Source organism: Ostrea edulis, chromosome 2 (assembly GCF_947568905.1).
Source record: "Ostrea edulis chromosome 2, xbOstEdul1.1, whole genome shotgun sequence".
Classification (NCBI taxonomy): Eukaryota; Metazoa; Mollusca; class Bivalvia; order Ostreida; family Ostreidae; genus Ostrea; species Ostrea edulis.
The window spans coordinates 12,378,197-12,395,828 of record NC_079165.1 but is presented as its reverse complement, the minus strand read 5'-3'; the positions used below and the strand labels follow the sequence as shown (position 1 = coordinate 12,395,828).

General features: G+C 31.3%; 2 protein-coding genes across 4 annotated transcripts in view; both read right to left on the bottom strand.

Annotated features, from left to right (window-relative positions):
• LOC125681061 (uncharacterized) overlaps window positions 1–7,642 on the bottom strand; it is a 29,086-nt gene extending 21,444 nt beyond the window's left edge. The window contains exon 1 of one of the 3 annotated variants that reach the window (XM_056156120.1): window positions 7,437–7,642. In XM_056156120.1, coding sequence (XP_056012095.1) covers window positions 7,437–7,438 — 2 coding nt within the window. In that variant the 5' untranslated portion in view covers window positions 7,439–7,642. The remainder of the gene's footprint in view (window positions 1–7,436) is intronic. The other 2 variants (XM_056156119.1, XM_048920969.2) reach the window with 2 other exon arrangements.
• A 3,675-nt stretch (window positions 7,643–11,317) lies between these two features.
• On the bottom strand, window positions 11,318–17,631 carry LOC125681060 (uncharacterized). The gene is made up of 5 exons (XM_048920968.2): window positions 13,425–17,631; window positions 12,987–13,182; window positions 12,577–12,645; window positions 12,236–12,340; window positions 11,318–11,934 (listed from the first exon to the last, which is right to left on the bottom strand). Exons 1-5 carry the CDS (start codon window positions 13,562–13,564, stop codon window positions 11,593–11,595), a joined length of 852 nt encoding a protein of 283 aa, XP_048776925.2. The 5' UTR covers window positions 13,565–17,631; the 3' UTR covers window positions 11,318–11,592.
• Window position 17,632: the final 1 nt, after the last annotated feature.

The following is a 17,632-nucleotide window of genomic DNA, read 5'->3' as shown; positions in this document are numbered from 1 at the left end:
CTATAGATAAACATGAGAATGTATAGATAAACATGAGTATGTATAGATAAACATGTGTATGTATAGATAAACATGAGTATGTATATATAAACATAAGTATGTATAGATAAACATGAGAATGTATAGATAAACATGAGTATGTATAGATAAGCATATGTATGTATAGATAAACATGTGTATGTATAGATAAACATAAGTATGTATAGATAAACATGAGTATGTATAGATAAGCATCTGTATGTATAGATAAACATGAGTATGTATAGATAAACGTGTGTATGTATAGATAAACATCTGTATGCATAGATAAACATGAGTATCTATAGATAAACATGAGAATGTGTAGATAAATATCAGTATGTATATATAAACATAAGTATCTATAGATAAGCATAAGTATGTAAAGATAAACATGAGTATGTATAGATGAACATAAGTATGTGTAGATAAACATGAGCATGTGTAGATAAACATGAGTATGTATAGATAAACATGAGTATGTATAGATAAACATGAGTATGTATAGATAAACATCAGTATGTACATGTATACATAAACATCAGTATGTATAGATAAACATGAGTATGTATTGATAAACATGAGTATGTATAGATAAACATTAGTATGTATAGATAAACATCAGTATGTACATGTATAGATAAACATGTGTATGTATAGATAAACATGTGTATGTATTGATAAACATTAGTATGTATAGATAAACATCAGTATGTACATGTATAGATAAACATGTGTATGTATAGATAAACATGTGTATGTATTGATAAACATGAGTATGTATAGATAAACATTAGTATGTATAGATAAACATCAGTATGTACATGTATAGATAAACATGTGTATGTATAGATAAACATGAGAATGCATAATTAAACATGAGAATGTGTAAATAAACATGAGTATGTATAGATAAACATGAGAATGTGTAGATAAACATGAGTATGTATAGATAAACATGAGTATGTATAAATAAACATAAGTATGTATAGATAAACATGTGTATGTATAGATAAACATGAGAATGTGTAGATAAACATGAGTATGTAGAGATAAACATGTGTATGTATAGATAAACATATGTATGTATAGATAAACATGTGTATGTATAGATAAACATCAGTATGTATAGATAATTATGTGTATGTATAGATAAACATCAGTATGTATAGATAAACATGAGTATGTATAGCTAAACATGAGTATGTATAGATAAACATGAGAATGTGTAGATGAACATAAGTATGTATAGATAAACTTGAGTATGTATAGCTAAACATAAGTATGTGTAGATAAACATATGTATGTATAGATAAACATAAGTATGTATAGATAAACATGAGTATCTATAGATAAACATGAGAATGTGTAGATAAACATGAGTATGTATAGATGAACATAAGTATGTATAGATAAACATATGTATGTATAGATAAACATGTGTATGTATAGATAAACATGAGTATGTATAGATAAACATAAGTATGTGTAGATAAACATGAGTATGTATAGATAGACATAAGTATGTATAGATAAACATGAGTATGTATAAACATATGTATGTATAGAAAAACATGTGTATGTATAGATGAACATAAGTATGTATAGATAAACATATGTATGTATAGATAAACATGAGAATGTATAGATAAACATAAGTATGTGTAGATAAACATGTGTATGTATAGATAAACATAAGTATCTATAGATAAACATGAGAATGTATAGATAAACATGAGTATGTATAGATAAACATGTGTATGTATAGATAAACATGAGTATGTATATATAAACATAAGTATGTATAGATAAACATGAGAATGTATAGATAAACATGAGTATGTATAGATAAGCATATGTATGTATAGATAAACATGTGTATGTATAGATAAACATAAGTATGTATAGATAAACATGAGTATGTATAGATAAGCATCTGTATGTATAGATAAACATGAGTATGTATAGATAAACGTGTGTATGTATAGATAAACATCTGTATGTATAGATAAACATGAGTATCTATAGATAAACATGAGAATGTGTAGATAAATATCAGTATGTATATATAAACATAAGTATCTATAGATAAGCATAAGTATGTAAAGATAAACATGAGTATGTATAGATGAACATAAGTATGTGTAGATAAACATGAGCATGTGTAGATAAACATGTGTATGTATAGATAAACATGTGTATGTATAGATAAACATGAGTATGTATAGATAAACATGAGAATATGTAGATAAACATTAGTATCTATAGATAAACATGATAATGTGTAGAAAAACATGTGTATGTATAGATAAACATGAGAATGTGTAGATAAACATTAGTATCTATAGATAAACATAAATATGTATAGATAAACATTAGTATCTATAGATAAACATAAATATGTATAGATAAACATGAGAATGTGTAGATAAACATAAGTATGTATAGATAAACATGAGTATGTATAGATAAACATTAGTATCTATAGATAAACATAAATATGTATAGATAAACATGAGTATGTATAGATAAACATGAGTATGTATAGATAAACATGTGTATGTATAGATAAACATCAGTATGTATAGATAATCATGAGAATGTGTAGATAAACATAAGTATGTATAGATAAATATGAGTATGTATAGATAAACATGTGTATGTATAGATAAACATGAGTATGTGTAGATATACATGAGCATGTGTAGATAAACATGAGAATGTGTAGATAAACATGAGAATGTGTAGATAAACATGTGTATGTATAGATAAACATGTGTATGTATAGATAAACATGAGTATGTGTAGATAAACATGAGTATGTATAGATAAACATGTGTATGTATAGATAAACATGTGTATGTATAGATAAACATGTGTATGTATAGATAAGCATGTGTATATTAGGGCTGTGCGGTGCACCGAAAATTTCGGTGCACCGCGATTCATACCATTCGATTCGATGCACCGATTACAAATTCCGGATTTCGGTTCGGTTCGGTTTAGATTTTACTTACACCAAAACAACAAATATGGCGTCCGAGTGATGTTGAAAACATGTGGTTTTTTATGCAACGGAGATTTAAATCACTACTGTGTTAAGAGTTAGCATTTTCACCACTCAGATACCAACAGAATATGGTCCGTAAGATCATTGCAGTTTATCTTTACATGACATATATAGCATTTCTGTCAGTGGTGGAGTGAAATCAACATCGTAAGTAATGACACAGATTTGACAGTTAACATGAGAGAAGTAAATCAATAAAGGAGAGATTTTCAAAGACTCTCAATTGATAGAATTGTTGAATTTTTGCATATCAATGAAAACAATATTATATACATTTTAGATTCACTATAGATTTGTTTAGTAATCCAAAACTTATGCAGCACATTAATATAACAAATTTTGATAGACTGTCAGTGTTTTCTTTTTTCTATCAAAGTTATAAAATGCCATTATGAATAGATATGATGTTTACAAATGACAACATATAGTTATATAACTTGAATTAAATCAAATCAAATATGCTACTCATTAAAATTGTCAATTTTTGTGGTGTCATTAGATAAATCGGATCTAACATGAACCGAATCGAAAATAACAGAACCGTGCTGTTCTGAATCGAAACCGAACCGAATCGAGCTAACCCTGAATCGTCCCAGCCCTAGTGTATATATAGATAAACGTGTGTATGTATAGATAAACATGTGTATGTATAGATAAACATTAGTATGTGTAGATAAACATTAGTATGTATAGATAAACATGTGTATGTATAGATAAACATGTGTATGTATAGATAAGCATATGTATGTATAGATAAACATGTGTATGTATAGATAAACATAAGTATGTATAGATAAACATGAGTATGTATAGATAAGCATCTGTATGTATAGATAAACATGAGTATGTATAGATAAACATGAGTATGTATAGATAAACGTGTGTATGTATAGATAAACATGTGAATGTATAGATAAGCATATGTATGTATAGATAAACATGTGTATGTATAGATAAACATAAGTATGTGTAGATAAACATGAGTATGTATAGATAAACATGAGTATGTATAGATAAACATGAGTATGTATAGATAAACATAAGTATGTATAGATAAACATGAGTATGTATAGATAAACATGAGAATGTATAGATAAACATAAGTATGTGTAGATAAACATGAGTATGTATAGATAAACATAAGTATGTATAGATAAACATATGTATGTATAGATAAACATGAGTATGTATAGATAAACATGAGAATGTATAGATAAACATAAGTATGTGTAGATAAACATGAGTATGTATAGATAAACATAAGTATGTATAGATAAACATGAGTATGTATAGATAAACATGAGTATGTATAGATAAACATGAGTATGTATAGATAAACGTGTGTATGTATAGATAAACATGTGAATGTATAGATAAACATGAGTATGTATAGATAAACATGAGTATGTATAGATAAACATGAGAATGTATAGATAAACATGAGTATGTATAGATAAACATGTGTATGTATAGATAAACATGAGTATGTATAGATAAACATGAGAATGTATAGATAAACATGAGTATGTATAGATAAACATGTGTATGTATAGATAAACATAAGTATGGATAGATAAACATGAGTATGTATAGATAAACATGAGTATGTATAGATAAACATGAGTATGTATAGATAAACATGTGTATGTATAGATAAACATGAGTATGTATAGATAAACATGAGTATGTATAGATAAACATCAGTATGTACATGTATAGATAAACATGAGTATGTATAGATAAACATGAGAATGTATAGATAAACATGAGAATGTGTAGATAAATATGAGTATGTATAGATAAACATAAGTATCTATAGATAAACATGAGAATGTGTAGATAAATATGAGTATGTATCTATAAACATAAGTATGTATAGATAAACATGAGAATGTATAGATAAACATGAGTATGTATAGATAAACATGAGTATCTATAGATAAACATGAGAATGTGTAGATAAATATCAGTATGTATAGATAAACATAAGTATCTATAGATAAGCATAAGTATGTAAAGATAAACATGAGTATGTATAGATAAACATGTGTATATATAGATAAACATGAGAATGTATAGATAAACATGAGAATGTATAGATAAACATGTGTATCTATAGATAAACATGAGTATGTATAGCTAAACATGAGTATGTATAGATAAACATGAGTATGTATAGATAAACATGAGAATATGTAGATAAACATTAGTACCTATAGATAAACATGATAATGTGTAGAAAAACATGTGTATCTATAGATAAACATAAATATGTATAGATAAACATGAGAATGCATAATTAAACATGAGAATGTGTAGATAAACATGAGTATGTATAGATAAACATGAGAATGTGTAGATAAACATGAGTATGTATAGATAAACATGAGAATGTATAGATAAACATGTGTATGTATAGATAAACATGAGTATGTATATATAAACATGAGCATGTATAGATAAACATGAGCATGTGTAGATAAACATGTGTATGTATAGATAAACATGAGTATGTATAGATAAACATGAGCATGTATAGATAAACATGAGCATGTGTAGATAAACATGTGTATGTATAGATAAACATGAGTATGTATAGATAAACATGAGCATGTATAGATAAACATGAGCATGTATAGATAAACATGAGTATGTATAGATAAACATGAGTATGTATAGATAAACGTGTGTATGTATAGATAAACATGAGTATGTATAGATAAACATGAGTATGTATAGATAAACATGTGTATGTATAGATAAACATGAGTATGTATAGATAAACATGAGCATGTATAGATAAACATGAGCATGTATAGATAAACATGTGTATGTATAGATAAACATGAGTATGTATAGATAAACGTGTGTATGTATAGATAAACATGTGAATGTATAGATAAACGTGTGTATGTATAGATAAGCATATGTATGTATAGATAAACAGGAGTATGTATAGATAAACATGTGTATGTATAGATAAACATTAGTATGTATAGATAAACATTAGTATGTGTAGATAAACATCAGTATGTATAGATAAACATCAGTATGTATCGATAACGGAGTATGTATAGATAAACATGTGTATGTATAGATAAACATGAGAATGTGTAGATAAACATAAGTATGTATAGATAAACATGTGTATCTATAGATAAACATGAGTATATATAGATAAACATAAGTATGTATAGATAAACATGTGTATGTATAGATAAACATGAGAATGTGTAGATAAACATGAGAATGTGTAGATAAACATGTGTATGTATAGATGAACATAAGTAGGTATAGATAAACATTAGTATGTGTAGATAAACATGTGTATGTATCGATAACAGGAGTATGTATAGATAAACATGTGTATGTATAGATGAACATGTGTATGTATAGATAAACATGTGTATGTATAAATAAACATAAGTATGTATAGATAAACATGTGTATGTATAAATAAACATGAGTATGTGTAGAGAGCATGAGAGAGAGAGAGAGAGAGAGAGAGAGAGAGAGAGAGAGAGAGAGAGAGAGAGAGAGAGAGAGAGAGAGAGAATCTTTAACCTAGAGAATGAACTCTCTCTATGATAATTCTTATAAAGGAACATTCACTGGTTCTCCATGAAAGGCCTGACCATACACATGTATTATAATTCTATACATGCATTATAATTCTATACATGTATCATAATTCTATACATGTATTATAATTCTATACATGTATTATAATTCTATAGATGTATTATAATTCTATACATGTATCATATAATTCTATACATGTATTATAATTATAATTATTGGCGATAGCCTACTTGATTTGAAGATTAAACCACCCGAGAAAGACAATATAAAGTAGATTTCTGCCCAAGTGGCAAAGGCGGTTTACAGGGAGTTTCATTCTAAATGCTCTAGACTAGTATTAACATAATAACTTAATTAATTGACTTGATGTGACTCCTGTGGGGACAAACAATCGGCCGGCGTAGTTTCCGGTTTCCGCTCTACAGTACAAATGACACAGTTAAACAGATATGATATAATACAGGTTTTAATGCGTTGAAAACGAAAGTTGATCGCAATATAACAGTATATCCTAAATCTTTATTAATCAGTTAATATTAGTCTCCTAGATTGCTTATTGCAGCTTGAAATCACAGATCACAGATTTTGATATTGTACAAAATAAAACTGAAGTTCAGTAGAGTCAAATTTTACCACTAGACCTATTTGATGTCATTCTCAGTACATGTGAAATGGCAGACTTTATCTGTTTATTGGGGGAGGGACATTTTCTGATATGGTTGTTTTGAATAATTCCAATTCGTAATGAACACAAATAAGAACTCACATTGTCCAGAGACGTCGCCATCGGCTTCAAAGCATTAGTAAATCTTCCTCCCAAGTCACCTACTCAGTCCACTGTACAGGTGAAAAGTTCCAAAAATGTTATCTACTTTCGTTTTGAAAAGTTGTACCCTTAACTAGGAACGATAACTGTGTCATTCTTGACGTATCGTCGAGGACACGGTATGCGATTATCGCTAGCTAGATCTTTTATTTTTTTCAAGTGAAAAGAAGAGAAAGTTTAAAAGTCTGCAAGAGACTTTGATTTGCATTTGTAACTTGATTAGTTACAATATACATATTAATGAAGATCATCTCTGTTTTGCTTGTAAAAATTACTCCAGAGCTAGAAATTATCTTTTAAATCGATCGTCTTTTCATGCTTAACTTGGTAAATATTGATACAAAATTGTTATTTGCCTCTGTAAACTAATATAAATATCTTTTTTTTCAGTTGTTCATAAATCTATTGAAGAAACTTGTAGATTCGTTTAATCATTGTACATTTTACATGTTAATTATTACCCTGCATGACATATTGTGTTATTTTAGGAGAGGGACTTGTAAGTTGTTAGAACTTGTTCCCAATCCTTTTGATTTCATCAATAAAATATGTTCAAAACAAGTTGATTAGTGAATGCCGAAGCCTATATCACTTTGTAAAAAAAATATATTGTTAGATTTTCATCATGTGTGACTATTAATAGGGATCTATTCGATGATTTTTAGAGGTAAGGTAAATGTTCAAATTCAGGTAATTAATACTCTATTAAAGTTACTGAAGAAAGTACTAAAGTTACTGAAGAAAATAATAAAGTTACTGAAGAAAGTACTAAAGTTAATGACGAAAGTACTAAATTACTGAAGAAAGTACTAAATTACTGAAGTAAGTACTAAATTACTGAAGTAAGTACTAAATTACTGAAGTAAGTACTAAAGTTACTGATGTAAGTACTAAATTACTGAAGTAAGTACTAAATTACTAAAGTAAGTACTAAATTACTGAAGAAAGTACTAAAGTTACAGAAGTAAGTACTAAATTACTGAAGTAAGTACTAAATTACTTAAAGAGACACTACAGCTCATTTTGCGCAAAAATCATGAAATGACAATTTTCTCAGGGCTTTCTCAATTTTTGTTGCATTGTTGAATGTATGAACTTTGCGAAAATAACACTTATCTAAAGTTAAAAACTCTCGTTTTAACGTAAAAATTAATACTTTTTGATGGCCTATACAAAAAATATCGAGTCTCCTCCTTCGGTCTTCAGACGCATGCGCATAGACAGTAAACAGTGCAGCATGTCGTTAAGTGAGTGCAGTGGATATCGATAGATCCAGAATTTTGAAAGATTCTATGAGAAAAGAGGTAAAAATAAAATGAGACAAAACTCATACGTGAAATAAAATTTACCTTGGGATCAGTATGACCGTTGGAAAACGAAAAGCTAGGAGAAACGATTGTAACTCAGTGGCGGATCTAGGATTTCCGAAGGGGGATGTGAAAGTCAAATATTAGCCAAAGTAATCGGCCATTCTGGGTGCAAAATTTGGAGTTTCACTCACAATTTGTGGTTAAAAAGGAGAGGGGGATCCTGGCCCCCCTAAATCTGCTATTAGGACTAGCCGCGAAGAACTGCTTTAAAAGTGTTATTTTTATCTGAACACGACAGGTGTTAACCAGTTGTAAAAACATCGGTCAATAAGAACATAGGTGGGTTTCTGTTGAATTATGATTTATATAATTACTTATTATAATGAGCAGGAAATAATCTAGCTTATACTTGAAAGGTGAGTGTGGTCCCCTTGAAGGGGATTCCTACACAACACCTTTGCTGTCATTCAAAACCACGTGATGTAAATAAGCATTCAAAAGTCCGAGTCAGCATGAAGAAACCTTTGAATTCCGGACGATCTTCAAAGCGCAGTTGAGAGTAAATTAATGCATCCAATCGTTCAAAATTGTCAGTATCGATATGATTTTTATCATTTTATCAATACGTGTTTTTAAAAACACTTTATTAAAATGTGGGAAATGAGCTGTAGTGTCTCTTTAAGTAAGTACTAAATTACTGAAGAAAGTACTAAAGTTACTTAAGTAAGTACTAAAGTCACTGAAGAAAGTACTAAAGTTACTGAAGAAAGTATTAAAGTTACTGAAGTAAGTACTAAAGTTACTGAAGAAAGTACTAAAGTTACTGAAGAAAGTACTAAAGTTACTGAAGTAAGTACTGTGTGTGTATTGTATGTATATATTTTATATTATGTTATCTATTTTTCTATTCTCTCATTTATCTGTCTATGAATATGTTTTATACAGGACCACAATGTAAACTAGTCATTTGTACAAATTGTGCTATCCTGTCTAAATAAAAGAATTTATTATTATGTACTAAAGTTACTGAAGTAAGTACTAAAGTTATTGAAGAAAGTACTAAAGTTACTGAAGAAAGTACTAAAGTTATTGAAGTAAGTACTAAATTACTGAAGCAAGTGATAAAGTTACTGAAGTAAGTACTAAAGTTACAAAATTAAGTACTAAGTTACTGTAGAAAGTACTAAAGTTACTGAAGTAAGTACTAAATTTACAGAAATAAGTACTAAAGTTACTAAAGAAAGTACTAATGTTACAGAAGTAAGTGCTAAAGTTACAAAAGTAAGTACTAAGTTACTGAAGAAAGAACTAAAGTTACTGAAGTAAGTATTAAAGTCACTGAAGTAAGAACTAAAGTTACTGAAGAAAGTACTAAAGTTACTGAAAAAAGTACTAAAGTTACTAAAGTAAGTACTAAAGTTACTGAAGTAAGTACTAAAGCTACTAAAGAAAGTATCTGTTACTTTGATTAGCCAATATGGTTAGCACCTATCTCAGATAAGTTTTTGAGAAGACTAAATTGTATATATCTATCTATTTTTCATGATGATATTAAATCTCGGCACATGAATCGATGTCTAAATAAATTAGGCTAATGAATATGGTCTTCAAAATATGCGTCCGTGCCCGATTAAAGATCCTTTGATCCGCTTACGTATATCTCTACGCCTTAATTTAATTATATTGTGAAAAAAGATGCCAGGCACAAGTAGTATTTTAGTCTCGCTTTCCCCAGACTCTCGCCCTCGCTCGTGCAAAGTATCGAGGGCGAGAGTCTGGGGAAAGCGAGACTAGTAGTATTTGAATAGGAATTATGAATCTTTGAAAGTTTATAAAAGTAATATAAGTAAAGTACTACAAGTATGTTTAAAACACAGAAAATACACTTACATGTATGTGGACTAAAATACTATTAATTTTACGACAGATTTTGTTATTAAGAGACAGTAAATCACGGAAGCTTCCGGGGACTCTGCCCCCGTGGTCCCCACCAGGGCATTGCGACTCTGGGACCACCTGCCTCAGATTTCCCACCCATCCTTCCCTCTAAAATTAAATTTTGAATCCGCCCATGGTCCGATCGATATTGATCATACCAGTTGCATTGATTTAAAACAAATGGGTGGGTGGGTGTGTCACGATTTAAAAAGAGATGTTTCTTCTGTTACATACATGAATGTACATGTATAAGCGCAATAACCGCTCAAATTTTCTTAACAACAAGCATGTTCTCATAATTTCCCTTGTTTGAGTTCAGCGAGTCCAGCGCGTGATACTGAATCGATTTAAAGTTCAGTGCGCACCATGCACACACTCCACATTGTTGTCGGGTATGACGCACGTATTAGTAGGGGGTATCCAAGACATATTTTTGAGAATGACGCACAAAAACCTCAATGAATACTTGGCACAAAAGTTGATTTGTCATGAAATTAAAAAAAATATTCTAAGACCATGCAATAAAGATATGATACATAAATTCTTCCATTCATAAAGAAAAATAACTATGCGTTTAAGTTGATACTTGTCTTTTATGACTAAATTTGGTAAGTTATGCATAAATGAACACATGGTATCTTAAAATCTTCAGATGGAACTATCTGTTGTCGTTGTGTACACACACATGTACACATGTTCACGTACACAAATTCACACAAAAATGACTAGATTGCACTGTACATACATGTAACAACGACAAATGCAGGTCGTCATTAAATCTTTAGGCCCGTATCACCGGTAGAACTACCATAACTGTTTTCAATAGAGAGCAGTAAAGCAGGTGCCCTTCACTTGTTTATCGTCCTTTTATTTCTGGCCGTTGGTTTCGAATGTTTAGCGGCAGACTTGGAAGGAACAGGTTGAGCTACGCCCTTTTGAACAAGAGGTCCGTTTTCGTGTAATAAAAGGGCAGGCCACACTACGTACTCAAGACGCTCTCCGTTTCTGGTAAACAGTCTAAACATGCTTCTGTCAATGACGTCAGAGGATTCAAACTGTAAGTACATGGGCGGATCCTGGATATTCATCATCCAACACAGTTCTATACACCTGTCCACGAATGCTTCACAACCAGAGTGACACAGCATGTCTTTATATTCTGACACAAATTCTGCATCCTCCTTCAGAAACTGAAATGATTTTATCATCATATATTCATGACCATTAACAGCAGCATATTCATAGATTCTAAAAATTGATTTTATATATAATACAATATTGTTATACATATACGGTATTTCTGGACAGCTTAATTTGCCGTACACTCTTTTTTCTGTATTTGGTCTTTTGATTGTCACTTCTTTTTTTTTTTTTTCTTAAGCTTGTATGCCCGACAGGGCCCAGAATTGGATTTGTAAATAAAATAATAATATTCAAAGAAATTGGTTTAAATAAATTTTGCGATTTGCAAACAATATAAGGGATGAATACCTGTTTCGCATTCGATATGGAGAGTGCGGATACCTCCTTCTGAAGTTGACTAATTTTCTTGTATATTACGATAAAGTTTCCAGCCTCGGAGTCCCTCAGGTGTCTCTGTAAAGTTAATTAACAGTAACGATCAGCAAACATGGCTTCCAGGCGCATGTGTAACGTTATAAACAGGTATAAATGCTTCAGGCGAATCGATCGCTTCATCTATCTTATTTTGACAACCAGAAAATGAATGAAAAAAACTTGGAAGTTGTAAAATGTTGCGTAAGAAAACTAGGTCGTAAACAATTAAAGAATTTTTCTTAAGTAGAAAAACTTCACCGATTTTCTGTATGTACCTGAAATAACGCCTGTTGTAAATTCTTATACTGCTCGTCAGCAGACCTCTTTGTCTTATTGGCGATAAACTGAAAATAAAAACATCACCTTATAGAGTCCATGTATTTAAGAATTCAGCAGAGCAAACTTTTAAGTTGAATGATTTACCATACAATTATGCTGCACAAATGTGAAAAATCCTTTTGTGATGGAGAAACACATATTCTGGTGAGAAAAACAGCAGCGCTCAATGCTAATAAACCTACACTTTAGCGTTTGAATTATATAACGTGAATGAGGAGAGGCCGCGTATCGGAATCCAACTAGAATACCACTATAATTCAAAATAACTACTTCAATTTTTCTTTACAGTGAAAATAAAGTTTTTGCTCTGTACATTTTCCTTTTGACTTAAGATGAAGTATCTTACCTGAAGAACACCGCTGAGCACCTGGGCAGCTTTCTCCTCCCCGTATCCCCCCGACAGATGGTCAATGGCTTCCGTCCACTCATTGTCGTACAATTCATTGAAATATTCCCCAATTTTCTGTGGTCTGTTTTTGTCTGAGAGGTCCGTTATTCCAGGGTTATTGTGAGTAAGTTTTGTTCCAGCTATCGAACTAAGCCTGCCAAATAGCAATCAGTTTAATTTGCATGTAAATAGAAGAGTAAATTTTGCATGATTTATTCTTTTAAAACCCAATTGATAACTGTAAGCACAGTTTGTGTTTTCAAAGTATTTTTTTAATACATGTATTACAAAACCGCTTTTTAGTCTTGAAAGAAAACAAGGTGCAAAGTAGTTTATTTCATACTAAATTTCAAATAAAGTTACCTGTTCGTTTTATGAAATTAATAATCAGAATACCTTGTTAGAGCTCTTTCTTTTTCCGCAGTCTCCAGTTTTAGCCTACGTTTAGTATCATCTAATTCTCCTTGTAGCCTCGATATCAGAAGTATTAAATTATCTACGTCAGCCATCCCGAACTGTTTAGATTTAAATGTCATTCGCTGATCAATGGTCTACCTTTTATAAAGAACACGTGGAATAGTCTAGATAGTGTCACACTACACTGTAGGACATTTATAACGTAATACATGTTTTGCAACTATGACGATTAGTCGAACCATTGGTGATGTAATGACAGTCAAATGTTTGTTAGGTGTTTCTATGAATTATCTAATTTTCTGGAGGATTGATCGCTGATAGGGGTAGCCATTATTTTGGAAACATAATAGACATGTTTTGTTAATTTAATGCTTTATTATTACGATAACATGATAAACACAATACTAATATGCGTACGAGTCAATATCATATTCTTGTTGTTGTAAGTAGAACGGTTTCACGGCAATATGGAAAAACAAAAAACAAAAACAACAACGCCGTGCAGTATATTCTTAAACTCTGGACGTGGTCAGATAAGCCCCCACCGCTCACGCAGTAAGAAAATACCCGTACCTTCATGTAAATAAGTGTAGCTTAATCAGACACAAAACAAACACACTTAAAAAAACGCAATAGCTATTTAAAATTAAGGTACTTTCGGGGGCTTCATCATCTTTGTTCCCAATTTTCGTAAAGTTCGTCTGAAAATGTAGACAGGAAAAATACAATGTCAGAGATTCCCAGGATTTGACCCCTCAACACGTCGTTATCCTTAACAAATAGCATTCTAGCATTTTTAAACGTCATTTTCTCCCATTGTTAAGCCTGAGTAATAGAAATGGTTTAGAATTTTAAATACTTATATGTATATGATGATATTTCGTGATATTGTCTGTATTGATACTGCCTGGACACGTGTTACTGAGTCTGGACACGTGTCACTAAGTCTGAACACGTGTTACTGAGTCTGGACATGTCACTGAGTCTGGACACGTGTTACTGAGCCTGGACATGTGTTACTGAGTCTGGTCACGTGTTACTGAGTCTGGACACGTCTTACTGAGTCAATCACCCGGTGTTTCTCAACTAGTCTGAATCATTTTTAAATAAATAAAATTGTCTCAAATTCACGCAGTGATGTTTGTGATAATCGAGCGTTCACTGCACCCGTACCGGTACATACAGTGTATATAACACGTTTTCGGGTGTTTATATAGAGCGATTATAGGCACACTAGTCGCGGTACTCCGTAAAAAAGGACTCCGTGTCGTGGAATCAGCTTGATATCAGTCAGTACAACCTCTACATTTAAAGTTTTGTTGGTTTTATATTTATTCTTATTCTGAATAATGATGAAGTAAACGTATCAATTATTATATTACAAAAAAACAGGTGTGTCCATTTCTCCCCTGGGCCTAAATCTCAATTACATAATAAGAATAATATCTAATGAATACTTAAATCGATATCAAATCCGTGATAGAGCCCTGGAACCTAGAGACGTACTATTACATGTATATAGTACATGTACTTATGTGGGTAAAGGGAGATTATTCAGAGAAGTAGAATTGTCTAGACGCATCCAGAAACCTGTTAATGTTTACATATTCAAGAAGATCACGACATAAACCACTCAACTCTAACGCATGAAATAACACATCTAGGAGTATCTTAACATAAAATCCCATCGAGACTCCACGAACTTTAATAAACCACCTTAACTTAAAAAATATTCAGATGACTCAACCACTAACGTATGCATTGTATATTTTGTCGATATAATTTCCAACATTTTTTTATATCCATTGATGCTACTGGATACACACACACGCGCGCGCGTAGATGTAGCATATGGGGAAATAAGTACATATGATTCGCAAAATATGGTGTGTACAAAAGTTTACATATGGACAATATCAGTGTCATACCAACATATAAATAATAAACTAGAAGTATTTTTGCAATTTTATGGCATCACCTCTTTTTCTGGAAGTCTTAACTAAATATAATCACCCAACTTGATAATTACTGGCTTGTCTTCATTAATCAACCATAAATTTATGTTTGGGAAACAGCACCTATGAACCATTGTCTTATAACTCGAGGAACGGGAATAAGACCACAGGCACCTGAAGTGTGCATGTCTTGTAGAGTTCTTATGTACATACCCCACCTTCTAGAATGAAATGAACCAATAATTTTTCCAAAATATATTATTTTCCCACCGATCACCCTCATAAGTTGTTCTGAATAGTCAGTTTCAACCTTCTGTAGGCCTAAGCTTTACTCTCACAAGTGGTCATCTCTAAAGCTCAGGCCTAAGCTTTACTCTCACAATTGGTCATCTCTACAGCTTAGGCCTACAGAAGGTTGAAACTGACTATTCAGAACAACTTATGAGGGTGATCGGTGGGGAAATAATATATTTGGGATAAATTATTTGTTCTGTATAAAAATATTTTCATTCTAGAAGGTGGGGATATGTACATAAGAAGTGAACTCTACAAGACATGCACACTTCAGGTGCCTGTGAATAAGACAAGGAGTATCGACACCATCCAAGTGAAATCATTTACACGGTTTATTTTCTCTTCTCGGGTGTTTTTTTTTTTTTTTTTTTCTTCTTCCGTGCTTGAGTTTTTATTACAACACCGTGTAAGGATTTTAGTTAGTGCCTTCTTCATCAGGATTACGTCATGCTCATGTCACTTACACCATGTCTATTACACATCGAACGTAAATTGTAGAATTTAAAACACTTCGTATATAACATTCCGTATTTGTACACGTTGCACCTCTCGAGAATCCCTCATCCATAAAAGGTGTGTTAAATCAGACCATGATCTACGTGTAACAGCTAAATATAGATCAGGTATATCTGTAGAAACGAGGTACCCGGATGACGATTGTTCAAATATTTCACGCATGGTTAATTTTTCTTTGTACCATGCGGTATATATTATGGTATGTAATTTTGTTTATACTGAATAAACATCGTCAGCTTATTTACAGGAAAGGGAATTATATCATATCAAGATCGTGTCTCGTGGACAGACAAAAACCCTCTTCTATATTTCTTTTATGAGTGCATTAAATCTACATTTAAGTCTGCACTACCAGTGTTTGATTTTTATTTTTTTTAAGATTAAACACAAGGATTGGGTCAGGTTAATGGAATTCGAGTTCACTCGGCGCGTAATGAAATTTTAGAGTGTAGGGGGAGGGTTACTGAGTTTATAAACAATGCGTTCCTATTCCCCGTTATTGGCTACATGCTACACTGTATAAGATGACGGAGTACAGACTTGAACTTGACCGAGGAAAAGCACGGACACTCCTTCTACGCGTAAACAGTTCCAGAATAAGCAAGATTGAAAAGTTATTTATCCATTAAAAAAAGGGGGGGGGGTACAAATTATCTGATCTGATTGTACAACGGATATACATGATGATTTTTGTTGTTGTTGTTGATGATAAATCGCCGTCCATGGAAGGTGCTTTACAGAAATGTTCTAGTGTTGTCTCTGTGTGTTTTACTGTAAAATACAAATCATCTGCCTTTTATCTAATCATGTACAGCATCCACTCATATGCATAAGGACCTTTGTTAAATGGGGGGGGGGGGGTATTTGTGAACAAAATATTAAGTTCATTTGCATCCTTTTCATCCGTATAACGTAATCGACCTCCGACTGGTTCTCGTGTACCGCTGATTAAAGTCTAATTGATCAATTATATGTTTTTTAAATTTAATTTTCTCTATTGTATTTTTTAAATTCATTTTCTCTATTGTATTTTCCCAGTACAATACGAATGCTGAATAAAAAGTGGAATTTTTGTTTTTATGCATGAAGTAATGTTTAGAATAACCGGAGACAGGGAGCGATTGGATTTATGCGTCCATTTGTAACATGCTTTTAAAATATATTGTTTTCCATTTCCTTATTTCAGTATCTAAAGAGACAAAAGCGATTGGATACATTCGTCCATTTGTAATGTTTCTTTTAAAAATAAAAATAATGTTATTTTTTAATTTCCTTTTCCCCCTGGTATTCAGATTACATCAATTTTGGGGAAGTAACCTATATATGCCTCTATGAAAGAGGAAGTTCTTGTTCCTGTCTAATGGTATGCAGGATTTTCATGGACAGGAACTTCCCTTTAAATAATATGCTTATTCCAAACTC

Coding starts and splice junctions, on each gene's coding strand:
- LOC125681060 (XM_048920968.2), bottom strand. CDS start 13,564: ATGACATTTAAATCTAAACAGTTCGGGATGGCTGACGTAGATAATTTA. Junction 13,183..13,424: donor AAAGAAAGAGCTCTAACAAG/GTATTCTGATTA, acceptor GCTATTTGGCAG/GCTTAGTTCGATAGCTGGAA. Junction 12,341..12,576: donor TACAACAGGCGTTATTTCAG/GTACATACAGAA, acceptor TTAACTTTACAG/AGACACCTGAGGGACTCCGA.